General features: G+C 42.7%; 2 protein-coding genes across 6 annotated transcripts in view; one reads left to right on the top strand and one right to left on the bottom strand.

Moving 5' to 3' along the window:
* LOC106597038 (NACHT, LRR and PYD domains-containing protein 12) overlaps window positions 1-14,810 on the top strand; it is a 173,834-nt gene that overhangs the window by 19,605 nt on the left and 139,419 nt on the right. For 3 of the 5 annotated variants that reach the window (XM_045723035.1, XM_045723036.1, XM_045723034.1), the window contains one exon: window positions 2,258-3,094. The exons of 1 other annotated variant lie outside the window; for it this stretch is intronic. In XM_045723035.1, coding sequence (XP_045578991.1) covers window positions 2,258-2,658 — 401 coding nt within the window. In that variant the 3' untranslated portion in view covers window positions 2,659-3,094. Of the gene's footprint in view, window positions 1-2,257; window positions 3,095-14,810 lie in introns of those variants that run through there. One more of the 5 variants, XM_045723037.1, reaches the window with a different exon arrangement.
* The window catches only part of LOC123744234 (NACHT, LRR and PYD domains-containing protein 12), a 294,132-nt gene that overhangs the window by 173,427 nt on the left and 105,895 nt on the right, over window positions 1-14,810 (bottom strand). The window lies entirely within an intron of this gene.

Raw genomic sequence — 14,810 nt, 5'->3', positions numbered from 1 at the left:
TACTTTGATGAAGCACCTTTGGCAGAAATTACAGCCTCAAGTCTTCTTGGGTATGACGCTACAAGCTTGGCACACCTGTATTTGGGGAGTTTCTCCCATTCTTCTCTGCAGATCCTCTCAAGCTCTGTCAGGTTGGATGGGGAGCGTCGCTGCAGAGCTGTTTTCAGGTCTCTCCAGAGATGTTAGATAGGGTTCAAGTCCGGGCTCTGGTTGGGCCTCTCATAGACATTCGGAGACTTGTCCCGAAGCCACTCCTGCGTTGTCTTGTCTGTGTGCCTAAGGTCATTGTCCTGTTGGAAGGTGAACCTTCTCCCCAGTCTGAGGTCCTGAGCACTCTGGAGCAGGTTTTCATCAAGGATCTCTTTGTACGTTCATCTTTCCCTCGATCCTGACTAGTCTCACAGTCCCTGCCGCTGAAAAACATTCCCACAGCATGACGCTGCCACCACCATGCTTCACCGTAGGGATGGTGCCAGGTTTCTAACAGACGATTGGCATTCAGGCCAAAGAGTTCAATCTTGGTTTCATCAGACCAGAGAATCTTGTTTCTCATGATCTGAAAGTCTCTTTGTGCCTTTTGGCAAACTCCAAGCAGGCTGTCATGTGCCGTTTACTGACGAGTGGCTTCCGTATGGCCGCTCTACCATTAAGGCCTTATTGGTGGAGTTCTGCTGAGATGGTTTTCCTTCGGGTAGGTTCTCCCATCTCCACAGAGGAACTCTGGAGCTCTGTCAGAGTTACCATCAGGTTCTTGGTCACCTCCCTGACCAAGGCTCTTCTCCCCTGATTGCTCAGTTTGGCCGGGCGGCCAGCTCTAGGAAGAGTCTTGGTGATTCCAAACTTATTCCATTTAAGAATGATGGAGGCCACTGTGTTCTTGGGGACCTTTAATGCTGCAGACATTTTTTGGTACCCTTCCCCAGATCTGTGCGTCGACACAATCCTATCTCAGAGCTCTACGGACAATTCCTGAGACCTCATGGCTTGGTTTTTGCTCTGTCAACTCTGGGACCTTATATAGACAGACAGTTGTGTGCCTTTCCAAATCATGTCCAATCAATTGAATTTACCACAGGTGGACTCCAAGTTGTAGAAACATCTCAAGGATGATCAATGGAAACAGGATGCACCTGAGCTCAATTTCAAGTCTCATAGCAAAGGGTCTGAATACTTATGTAAATAAGATATCTGTTTTTTATCTTTAATACATTTGTAAACATTTGCAAAAACCTGTTTTCACTTTGTGGAGGAATTTTAGAATAAGGCTGTAACGTAACAAAATGTGGAAAAAGTCAAGGGGTCTGAATTCTTTCGAACAACCCTACAAACCTACCTACTGAATTCATCACTGAAACCCATTCAACTAGTAAGTAAACATGAGAGATACAAACCAATGACTTGAGGGCCAGTCAACATGGTTTACTGTAGGACCTGGACTAGTCCTGATTATAAAAGACTGTCTTCAAGAACAATGACATCTCCTCCAGGACTTGATGTAGATTAACCTGGTTCTGAATGACCCAATGACATCTCCTCCAGGACTTGATGTAGATTAACCTGGTTCTGAATGACCCAATGACATCTCCTCCAGGACTTGATGTAGATTAGCCTGGTTCTGAATGACCCAATGACATCTCCTCCAGGACTTGATGTAGATTAGCCTGGTTCTGAATGACCCAATGACATCTCCTCCAGGACTTGATGTAGATTAGCCTGGTTCTGAATGACCCAATGACATCTCCTCCAGGACTTGATGTAGATTAGCCTGGTTCTGAATGACCCAATGACATCTCCTCCAGGACTTGATGTAGATTAGCCTGGTTCTGAATGACCCAATGACATCTCCTCCAGGACTTGATGTAGATTAGCCTGGTTCTGAATGACCCAATGACATCTCCTCCAGGACTTGATGTAGATTAGCCTGGTTCTGAATGACCCAATGACATCTCCTCCAGGACTTGATGTAGATTAGCCTGGTTCTGAATGACCCAATGACATCTCCTCCAGGACTTGATGTAGATTAGCCTGGTTCTGAATGCTCCAGACTGTTTTTCTGTGAAACTGAATATGAATGAAACAGTAGTGGTGTGATGTGTTCATTGATGCAGGTCGTTATTGTTATAGAATATGTTCTTAGTGCAAAGATTCAATAATACAATTTAGACTTTTATTGTAGGTCACTTTGAAAGAAGTCTGTTTCTAAATGTCTGAAATGTGAATGAACAAATGTAGTTATTTTGTAACCTGACTCTCTCAGGTGTTGTGTTGTGGGCAGGAGGTCCGGCTGAGAGCAGTCTGACTGGTTCTCCAGAGCAGCAGCTGCGTTCTGTAAGGACAGAGTTTGTGAAACGAGTATCAGGACCTGTCCTGGATGGTCTGCTGGATGGACTCCTGCAACAAACAGTCATCAACCAGGAGGAAATGGAGTCAGTGAGGGTGATAGCTGAGAGGGCAGAGAAGGCACGAGTCATCATCGACATGGTGTTGAGAAAAGGAAATGAGTCAAGTTCCAGGATGATCAACCTTCTTGGGGAGCTGGACCCCTGTCTTTGTTCACTGCTTCAGATCAACAGTTGTAATCAACCCCTGGGTGTGGGGAGACCAGGCAGAATAGACAGGCAGGATGGTTCAACATGTTCTTGCTGTCTGTTGCTTTAATTCAGGCTCCCAAAAATGTACAGAAAATGTCAATCAAACATGACCACTATAATAGCAATAAACTTACAGAAGGACCAACCACACAGCCTCTCTCCTTCTGCAGCCTCCTGGAAGTGTGGATCTTCTAGCAGGAGGGTCAGTCAGTCCTCCACTAGGTACCTAGCTGGACCCCTATCTAGCAGGAGGGTCAGTCAGTCCTCCACTAGGTACCTAGCTGGACCCCTATCTAGCAGGAGGGTCACTCAGTTCTACACACATTCAACATAAATGTATTTGATGAATATATTGTACAGTGTTGACCTGTTAGAGTTTCATGAGAGAGACTGAATATCAACACAACCACCTCAGTCTATCAGCAGCTTTCCTGTTAGAGGTTCATGAGAGAGACTGAAAATCAACACAACCACCTCAGTCTATCAGCAGCTTTCCTGTTAGAGGTTCATGAGAGAGGCTGAATATCAACACAACCACCTCAGTCTATCAGCAGCTTTCCTGTTAGAGGTTCATGAGAGAGACTGAATATCAACACAACCACCTCAGTCTATCAGCAGCTTTCCTGTTAGAGGTTCATGAGAGAGACTGAATATCAACACAACCACCTCAGTCTATCAGCAGCTTTCCTGTTAGAGGTTCATGAGAGAGACTGAATATCAACACAACCACCTCAGTCTATCAGCAGCTTTCCTGTTAGAGGTTCATGAGAGAGACTGAATATCAACACAACCATTCTCAGAGCCAGTTTCCACAGACACATTCACAGTTACCCAACTAGCCCGGACTTGAACCCACTCAAACATATCTGGAGAAACCTGAAAATAGGTTTGCAGCAACACTCCTCATCCAATCTGACAGAACTTGTCAGGATCTGCAGAGAAGAATTGGAGAAACTCCCCAAATACAGGTGTGCCAAGCTTGTAGCGTCATACCCAAGAAGACTCGAGGCTGTAATCGCTGCCAAAGGTTCTTCAACAAAGTACTGAGTAAAGGGTCTGAATACTTATGTAAATGTGATATTTCCGAGTTCTTTTAAAAAAAAGTATTTGCTAAATTTTTTTTTAGAAGATATAATATATATGTTGGGATGTAGAGACATAGACAGTATGTGGATTGAATATGTAGTATATATATATATATATATATATATATATATATATATATATGATGGGATGTAGAGACATTATAGACAGTATGTGGATAGATTATGTAGTATATATATATATATATATATATATATATATATGATGGGATGTACAGACAATATGGCCAGTATGTGGATAGAATATGTAGTATATCTGTAGAATACATGGATACATAATAGTATAACAGTATATTTTGAGTCGCAGTACTCGTCCTTTGCACTTCAGAGAGACTGGGTTAAGATGTTAACTAACCTGTCTTGGAGCAGCACTCGTCAGTTACACTGCAGAGAGACTGGGTTAAGATGTCAACTAACCTGTCTTGGGGCTGATAAACTCCAGGTGGCATGTTTAGACAGTCAACATGTCTTTTTAATGTTGTCCAGTTCAGCAGTGGTCTGAATATACATATTTTATCTACATTTAATGGATAACATGACTCATTTCTTTATTTTATCCAGTTCAGTTCAACTGAGTCCAATCCATTCCACATCCACGTCCCCCGTCCCCCAAGACGTTGATGTCGATGATGGCAGCAGCCCCCAGCACCTTTCTGATTCAGGTGGTTTGGGTTAAATTATTATGGCAGCCGTGTAAAAGACAATGTCTTTGGATTTTCACCCTACAGACATTATTTCCTAAAGGACTTAATGACAAAATGCCTATGTATGTTATGTTGTGAATTTGAACATGAATTATGTCCCTATTTAAGATTACTCAGTTTTTCGTACGATGTACCCAATGATTCATGAAAACTTATGTCCTCATTGTGGTTTTACAGACGTGTTCAATAAGTCCTATTTATACACTTTTGTAATATTTATGATATGCATATTGTTATATTTGGTAGCACGTATTTGTTTTTCCTTCGCCTCCAACCCCTTTCGATGTGTGGAACGGATGTGGGTGGGGCTAGGTCTACATAAGGGTGCTAATGTTTTTTTTTTATTCACAAAAGCTCTGATGAAGACCGTGAGGCCGATACGTAAAGCTCTGACAAAGGCCGTGAGGCCAATACGTAAAGCTCTGACGAAGGCCGTGAGGCCGATACGTAAAGCTCTGACGAAGTCCGTGAGGCCGATACGTAAAGCTCTGACGAAGACCGTGAGGCCGATACGTAAAGCTCTGACGAAGGCCGTGAGGCCGATACGTAAAGCTCTGACGAAGACCGTGAGGCCGATACGTAAAGTTCTGACGAAGGCCGTGAGGCCGATACGTAAAGCTCTGACGAAGGCCGTGAGGCCGATACGTAAAGCTCTGACGAAGGCCGTGAGGCCGATACGTAAAGCTCTGACGAAGGCCGTGAGGCCGATACGTAAAGCTCTGACGAAAACCGTGAGGCCGATACGTAAAGCTCTGACGAAGGCCGTGAGGCCGATACGTAAAGCTCTGACGAAGGCCGTGAGGCCGATACGTAAAGCTCTGACGAAGGCCGTGAGGCCGATACGTAAAGCTCTGACGAAGGCCGTGAGGCCGATACGTAAAGCTCTGACGAAGGCCGTGAGGCCGATACGTAAAGCTCTGACGAAAACCGTGAGGCCGATACGTAAAGCTCTGACGAAGGCCGTGAGGCCGATACGTAAAGTTCTGACGAAGGCCGTGAGGCCGATACGTAAAACTCTGACGAAGTGAGGCCGATACGTAAAGCTCTGACGAAGACCGTGAGGCCGATACGTAAAGCTCTGACGAAGCCCGTGAGGCCGATACGTAAAGCTCTGACGAAGTGAGGCCGATACGTAAAGCTCTGACGAAGTGATGCCGATACGTAAAGCTCTGACGAAGGCCATGAGGCCGATACGTAAAGCTCTGACGAAGCCCGTGAGGCCGATACGTAAAGCTCTGACGAAGACCGTGAGGCCGATACGTAAAGCTCTGACGAAGACCGTGAGGCTGATACGTAAAGCTCTGACGAAGACCCCGAGGCCGATACGTAAAGCTCTAACGAAGACCGTGAGGCCGATACGTAAAGCTCTGACGAAGGCCGTGAGGCCGATACGTAAAGCTTATTATTAAATATCAGTGATACTATCAAAAGCAGTGTGCGGTTTCCTTTCTCCTACATCTTCTTCATCTGTTGCCATGCACCTGCAAAAAGATTGCTCAGATGTCCGAGTGCCTTTTGAATTTTTTGTTTTATACTCCGTAAAAGGTAGAAAAAATATTACAACAAATGTGATGGTTAAACTCAAATATATTGATTAATAAAAAACATTATTTATGGATTATTTTATTTTTTAATTGTATTATATTTATTAATGATGTGATGAATAGAAATGGCGTTGTCACATATGCAGTTATCAAAAATACATGGGAATATCTGCTCAATCCACATTTACAACCAACTGATTGCAGCACTACCACAAAAATGGAGGAGGCAACTGGAAAATGGAGAAGGTTGTTATTCTGTCTCTCACTGTTCAAATAAACCTACCATTAAAATTATAGACTGATCATTTCTTTGTCAGTGGGAAAACGTACACAATCAGCAGGAGATCAAATACTTTTTTCCCTCACTGTAAAATTCTTGCCACCAACAGAATGCTATAAATATATATATATAACAATCTCAGCTCTGTAGATTTTGTTGTGAAGAGACAGAATCAATAGATCATTTATTCTGGTATTGCCCTGATGTAGCAAGTTTCTGCTCACAGGTTCAGGAACGGTTAGAACATCACATGCACTTAAACTGAACCTTCAAATATCAGTGTTGGGTGATTTGGAAAACCACAGTCAGTCAATAAATAACATAATAATACTCAAAGGAAAGGTTTTCATCTTTAGCTCTCAATCTGTGGATAATACACGATTAGAAAGATTCAAACATTTTGTAAAACATCATATCCCAATGTAAAAATATATGGCATATGGAAATGTGTGTGTGTATGGATAAGCACTGCTCAAAAATAAAGGGAACACTTAAACAACACAATGTAACTCCAAGTCAATCACACTTCTGTGAAATCAAACTCTCCACTTAGGAAGCAACACTGATTGACAATAAATTGTACATGCTGTTGTGCAAATGGAATAGACAACAGGTGGAAATTATAGTCAATTAGCAAGACACCCCCAATAAAGGAGTGGTTCTGCAGGTGGTAACCACAGACCACTTCTCAGTTCCTATGCTTCCTGGCTGATGTTTTGGTCACTTTTGAATGCTGGCAGTGCTTTCACTCTAGTGGTAGCATGAGACGGAGTCTACAACCCACACAAGTGGCTCAGGTAGTGCAGCTCATCCAGGATGGCACATCAATGCGAGCTGTGGCAAGAAGGTTTGCTGTGTCTGTCAGCGTAGTGTCCAGAGCATGGAGGCGCTACCAGGAGACAGGCCAGTACATAAGGAGACGTGGAGGAGGCCGTAGGAGGGCAACAACCCAGAAGCAGGACCGCTACCTCCGCCTTTGTGCAAGGAGGAGCAGGAGGAGCACTGCCAGAGCCCTGCAAAATGACCTCCAGCAGGCCACAAATGTGCATGTGTCTGCTCAAACGGTCAGAAACAGTCCCGATGAGGGTGGTATGAGGGCCCAACGTCCACAGGTGGGGGTTGTGCTTACTGCCCAACACCGTGCAGGACGTTTGGCATTTGCCAGAGAACACCAAGATTGGCAAATTCGCCGCTGGCGCTCTGTGCTCTTCACAGATGAAAGCAAGTTCACACTGAGCACATGTGACAGACGTGACAGAGTCTTGAGACGCCGTGGAGAACGTTCTGCTGCCTGCAACATCCTCCAGCATGACCGGTTTGGCGGTGGGTCAGTCATGGTGTGGGGTGGCATTTCTTTGGGGGGCCGCACAGCCCTCCATGTGCTCGCCAGAGGCAGCCTGACTGCCATTAGGTACCGAGATGAGATCCTCAGACCCCTTGTGAGACCATATGCTGGTGCGGTTGGCCCTGGGTTCCTCCTAATGCAAGACAATGCTAGACCTCATGTGGCTGGAGTGTGTCAGCGGTTCCTGCAAGAGGAAGGCATTGATGCTATGGACTGGCCCGCCCGTTCCCCAGACCTGAATCCAATTGAGCACATCTGGGACATCATGTCTCGCTCCATCCACCAACGCCACCTTGCACCACAGACTGTCCAGTAGTTGGCGGATGCTTTAGTTCAGGTCTGGGAGGAGATCCCTCAGGAGACCATCTGCCACCTCATCAGGAGCATGCCCAGGCGTTGTAGGGAGATCATACAGGCACGTGGAGGCCACATACACTACTGAGCCTCATTTTGACTTGTTTTAAGGACATTACATCAAAGTTGGATCAGCCTGTAGTGTGGTTTTCCACTTTAATTTTGAGTGTGACTCCAAATCCAGACCTCCATGGGTTGATAAATTGGATTTCCATTGATTATTTTTGTGTGATTTTGTTGTCAGCACATTCAACTATGTAAAGAAAAAAGTATTTAATAAGATTATTTCATTCATTCAGATCTAGGATGTGTTATTTTAGTGTTCCCTTTATTTTTTGAAAGTGTATGTATGTGTATGTGTAGCAAAAAAGCTGAAATAAAACTAAGATATTTGTCCTCCGAAGAGGTGGGGTGTATTAATTAGTCACCCACCGTAGCACAACATTTTGCAACAAAACAATAGTTTATTTTGGACAAATTCCCTGTTTTAGGGGGAAAGCATTCAGTGTAATCCTAAACGTTGAATAGGAGTTTTGATCTAGGATCAGGTCCAGTTTCCTAGTGAATACACCCCATGGTGTTGAGTAGGAGTGTTGATCTAGGATCCTGTCTCCCTGGTCCAAATGATTCAGATTAGAGGTCAACCGATTAATCGAAATGGCTGATTAATTAGGGCCGATTTCAAGTTTTCATAACAATCAGAAATCGGTATTTTTGGACGCCGATTTGGCGGATAAAAAATATTTATATATTTATTTTTTATTTTACCTTTATTTAACCTGTTACGGCTAGGGGGCACTATTTTCACGACCGGGTGAAAATAACATACCCGATTTAATCTGGTTACTACTCTTGCCCAGAAACTAGAATATGCATGTAATTAGTATATTTGGATAGAAAACACTCTAAAGTTTCTAAAACTGTTTGAATGGTGTCTGTGAGTATAACAGAACTCATATGGCAGGCCGAAACCTGAGAAGATTCCATACAGGAAGTGGCCTGTCTGACAATTTCTGGTGCTTCTTTGCCTCTCTATCAAAAATACAGTATCTCTGCTGTAACGTGACAATTTCTAAGGCTTCTAGGTTCTCTGAAGGCGCCAGAAAGTGGAATGGGATCTCTGCAGTCTCTGGGCAGGGTCCAGCAGCTCTGTTTGTGAGTGGTCAGCCTAGTGGCTCAGAGCCAGGAGCCACGAGAGTACTCCATGTTTTTCTTCACCTGTTTGAATGAATACAATATAGTCCGGTTGGAATATTATCGCTATTTTACAAGGAAAATCGCATAAAAATTGATTTTAAACAGCGTTTGACATGCTTCTAAGTACGGTAAAGGAACATTTTGAATTTTTTGGTCACGAAATGCGTCCGCGCGTCACCCTTCGGATAGTTACCTGAACGCACAAACAAAACGGAGCTATTTGAATATAACTATGGATTATTTGGGACCAAAACAACATTTGTTGTTGAAGTAGAAGTCCTGGGTGTGCATTCTGACGAAGAACAGCAAAGGTAATCCAATTTTTCTTATAGTATTTCTGAGTTTAGTGAATGCCAAACTTGGTGGGTGTCAAATTAGCTAGCCCGTGATGGCGAGCTATCTACTCAGAATATTGCAAAATGTGCTTTTGCCGAAAAGCTATTTTATAATCTGACACCGCGATTGCATAAAGGAGGTCTGTATCTATAATTCTTTAAATGATTGTTATGTATTTTGTAAACGTTTATCAAGAGTAATTTAGTAAATTCACCGGAAGTTTTCGGTGTGTATGCTAGTTCTGAACATCACATGCTAATGTATAAAGCTGGTTTTTGATATAAATATGAACTTGATTGAACAAAACATGCATGTATTGTATAACATAATGTCCTAGGAGTGTCATATAATGAAGATCATCTAAGGTTAGTGCTGCATTTAGCTGTGGTTTTGTTTTTTGTGACATATATGCTAGCTTGAAAAATGACTGTGTGATTATTTCTGGCTGGGTACTCTCCTAACATAATCTAATGTTTTTCTTTTGCTGTAAAGCCTTTTTGAAATCGGACAATGTGGTTGCATTAACGAGAGTCTTATCTTTCAAATGGTGTAAAATAGTCATGTGTTTGAGGAAATTGAATTGTAGTATTTTAGTGGTATTTTAGTTTTTAGGTTTTGTATTTTGCGCGGTGCGATGCCATTGGCAGTTGGCTAGGGGTTCCGCAGGCAGAACGGGGTTCCGCTAGCGGAACGTCTGTCCATAAGAGGTTAACTAGGCACGTCAGTTAAGAACATATTTTTATTTTCAATGACAACCTAGGAATGGTGGGTTAACCTGTTATGGCTAGGGGGCAGTATTTTCACGGCTGGGTAAAAAAACGTACCCGATTTAATCTGATTATTACTCCTGCCCAGAAACTAGAATATGCATATAATTATTAGCTTTGGATAGAAAACACTCCAAAGTTTCTAAAACTGTTTGAATGGTGTCTGTGAGTATAACAGAACTCATTTGGCAGGCCAAAACCTGAGAAGATTCTGTACAGGAAGTACCCTGTCTGACCATTTCTTTGCCTTCTTTGTCATCTCTATCCATTACAAAGGATCTCTGCTATTACGTGACACTTCCTACGGCTTCCATGGGCGCTCAAAGCCCGGGAAAAAGCTGAATGACGTAATTCAAAGCCCTGGCTGGAACACACGAGTGCTTTTGCTAAGTGGTCTATCAGAGGACAAAGGGCTTAGGCGCGTGCACTGGCCGCCCCCCTCTTTCTGTTTTCCCCTCTATTTACCGAAAAGCAGATTCCCGGTCGGAATATTATCGCTTTTTTACGAGATAAATTGCATAAAAATTGATTTTAAACAGCGGTTGACATGCTTCGAAGTACGGTAATGGAATATTTAGAAATGTTTTGTCACGAAATGCGCCATGAGCACGACCCTGATTTACCATTTCGGATAGTGTCTAGAACGCACGAACAAAACGCCGCTATTTGGATATAATGATGGATTATTTGGGACCAAACCAACATTTGTTATTGAAGTAGAAGTCCTGGGAGTGCATTCTGACAAAGAACAGGAAAGTTAATAACATTTTTCTTATAGTAAATCTGATTTTGGTGAAGGCTAAACTTGCCGGGTGTCTAGATAGCTAGCCCGTGATGGCTGGGCTATGTACTTAGAATATTGCAAAATGTGCTTTCACCAAAAAGCTATTTTAAAATCGGACATATCGAGTGCATAGAGGAGTTCTGTATCTATAATTCTTAAAATAATTGTTACGCTTTTTGTGAACGTTTATCGTGAGTAATTTAGTAAATTGTTAGTAAATTCCCCGGAAGTTTGCGGGGGGTATGCTAGTTCTGAACGTCACATGCTAATGTAAAAAGCTGTTTTTTGATATAAATATGAACTTGATTGAACAAAACATGCATGTATTGTATAACATAATGTCCTAGGTGTGTCATCTGATGAAGATCATCAAAGGTTAGTGCTGCATTTAGCTGTCTTCTGGGTTTTTGTGACATTATATGCTAGCTTGAAAAATGGGTGTCTGATTATTTCTGGCTTGGTACTCTGCTGACATAATCTAATGTTTTGCTTTCGCTGTAAAGCCTTTTTGAAATGTGTGTGACAGTGTGGTTAGATTAATGAGAGTCTTGTCTTTAAAATGCTGTAAAATAGTCATATGTTTGAAAAATGGAAGTTTTCGGATTTTAGAGGAATTTGTATTTCGCGCCACGCCCATCATTGGATATTGGAGCAGGTGTTCCGCTAGCGGAACGTCTAGATGTAAGAGGTTAAACTTATCTTATAAAAAACAATCAATCAATCATAATCACTAGTTAACTACACATGGTTGATGATATTACTAGTTTATCTAGCCTGTCCTGCTTTGCATATAATCGCTTAGGTACACGTTGCTCCAACCATAAACATAAATGCCTTTCTTAAAATCAATACACGAGTATATATTTTTAAACCTGCATATTTAGTTAATATTGCCTGCTAACATGAATTTCTTTTTTTTAACTAGGGAAAATGTGTCACTTCTCTTGCAAACAGAGTCAGGGTATATGCAGCAGTTTGGGCCGCCTGGCTCGTTGCGAACTGTGAAGACTATTTCTTCCTAACAAAGACAGCCGACTTCGCCAAACGGGGGATGATTTAACAAAAGCGCATTTGCGAAAAAAGCACAATCGTTGCACGACTGTACCTAACCATAAACATCAATGCCTTTCTTAAAATCAATACACAGAAGTATATATTTTTAAACCTGCATATTTAGCTAAAAGAAATCCAGGTTAGCAGGCAATATTAACCAGGTGAAATTGTGTCATTTTGCGTTCATTGCACGCAGAGTCAGGGTATATGCAACAGTTTGGGCCGCCTGGCTCGTTGCGAACTAATTTGCCAGAATTTTACGTAATTATGACATAACATTGAAGGTTGTGCAATGTAACAGGAATATTTAGACTTCGGGATGCCACCCGTTAGATAAAATACGGAACGGTTCCATATTTCACTGACAGGAAAAACGTTTTCTTTTCGAGATGATAGGTCATTAATATGGTCGAATCCAGAAACTAAGGCTCGTATTTCTGTGTGTTATTATGTTATAATTAGGTCTATGATTTGATAGAGCAGTCTGACTGAGCGATGGTAGGCAGCAGCAGGCTCGTAAGCGTTCATTCAAACAGCACTTTCGTGCGTTTGCCAGCAGCCCTTTGCAATGCATTGCGCTGTATATGACTTTAAGCCTGTCAACTCCCAAGATGAGGCTGGTGTAACCGATGTGAAATGGCTAGCTAGTTAGCCGGGTGCGCGCTAATAGCGTTTCAAACGCCACTCGCTCTGAGACTTGGAGTAGTTGTTTCCCTTGCTCTACATGGGTAACGCTGCTTCGAGGGTGGCTGTTGTCGATGTGTTCCTGGTTCGAGCCCAGGTAAGAGCGAGGAGAGGGACGGAAGCTATACTGTTACACTGGCAATACTAAAGTGCTTATAAGAACATCCAATAGTCAAAGGTATATGAAATACAAATCGTATAGAGAGAAATAGTCCTATAATTCCTATAATAACTACATCCTAAAACTTCTTACCTGGGAATATTGAAGACTCTTGTTAAAAGGAACCACCAGCTTTCATATGCTCTCATGTTCTGAGCAAGGAACTTAAACGTTAGCTTTTTTACATGGCACATATTGCACTTTTAATTTCTTCTCCAACACTGTGTTTTTGCATTATTTAAACCAAATGTAACATGTTTCATAATTTATTTGAGACTAAAATGATTTTATTGATGTATTATGGCTTACTGGTGTTCTTCCATGCCGTCCCTGGGAGGGGTGCGTCACTTGAGCGGGTTGAGTCACTGACGTGGTCTTCCTGTCTGGGTTGGCGCCCCCCCTTCTTGGGTTGTGCCGTGGCGGAGATCTTTGTAGGCTATACTCGGTCTCAGGATGGTAAGTTGGTGATTGAAGATTTCCATCTAGTGGTGTGGGGGCTGTGCTTTGGCAAAGTTGGTGGGGTTATATCCTGCCTGTTTGGCCCTGTCCGGGGGTATCATCGGAAGGGGCCACAGTGTCTCCTGACCCCTCCTGTCTCAGCCTCCAGTATTTATGCTGCAGTAGTTTATGTGTCGGGGGGCTAGGGTCAGTCTGTTATATCTGGAGTATTTCTCCTGTCTTATCCGGTGTCCTGTGTGAATTTAAGTATGCTCTCTCTAATTCTCTCTTTTTCTTTCTTTCTCTCTCTTGGAGGACCTGAGCCCTAGGACCATGCCTCAGGACTACTCTTTAAGGAATACCTGGGATAGGACAAAGTAATCCTTCTAAACCCCCCCCCCTAAACGATTTAGATGCACTATTGTAAAGTATTTGTTCCACTGGATATCATAAGGTGAATGCACCAATTTTTAAGTCGCTCTGGATAAGAGCGTCTGCTAAATGACTTAAATGTAAATGTAAAATGATGACTCCTTGCTGTCCCCAGTCCACCTGGCCGTGCTGCTGCTCCAGTTTCAACTGTTCTGCCTGCGGCTATGGAAACCTGACCTGTTCACCGGATGTGCTACCTGTCCCAGACCTGCTGTTTTCAACTCTATAGAGACAGCAGGAGCGGTAGAGATACTCTCAATGATCGGCTATGAAAAGCCAACTGACATTTACTCTTGAGGTGCTGACCTGTTGCACCCTCGACAACTACTGTCATTATTATTATTTGACCATCTTGGTCATTTATGAACATTTGAACATCTTGGCCATGTTCTGTTATAATCTCCACCCGGCACAGCCAGAAGAGGACTGGCCAACCCTCACAGCCTGGTTCCTCTCTAGGTTTCTTCCTAGGTTTTGGCCTTTCTAGGGAGTTTTTCCTAGCCACCGTGCTTCTACACCTGCATTACTTGCTGTTTGGGGTTTTAGGCTGGGTTTCTTTTTTTGTTAAGTTAAAATAAGTGTTCATGCAGTATTGTTGTAATTGTCATTATTACAAATAAAAATAAATAAAACAATTCGGCCGATTAATCGGTATCGGCTTTTTTTGGTCCTCCAATAATCGAGGTCAAGAGGTCGACCTCTAATTCATATTCTAATTCTGATACACTGTTAGGAACCAGCTCATAGCCCGTAACAAAAAGGGAGACAACGTGGAGATATAGAAAAACATATTTTTTAAATAAAGTCAACTATATACAAGTAAAAATGGGGTGTGTAGTCAGCAGTGGAAGTGAGTGGATGTGTTCACAGATGGTGATAATGAGGGCTGTTGAGAGGTGCCAAAACAAATGAACACAACGAAGCCCCAAAATGCCACAACCAAAAACAACAGTGTGTCTGGGTGGAGAGAGTCTCCTCAATGAATGGGGGAAAGGTGTATTTATCCCCGGGACACAGCCGAGCCCAGGTGTGTCCCAT

The sequence above is a fragment of the Salmo salar genome, chromosome ssa08 (assembly GCF_905237065.1).
Source record: "Salmo salar chromosome ssa08, Ssal_v3.1, whole genome shotgun sequence".
In the NCBI taxonomy this organism is placed as follows: domain Eukaryota; kingdom Metazoa; phylum Chordata; class Actinopteri; order Salmoniformes; family Salmonidae; genus Salmo; species Salmo salar.
This window is presented reverse-complemented; position numbering and strand designations above follow the sequence as displayed.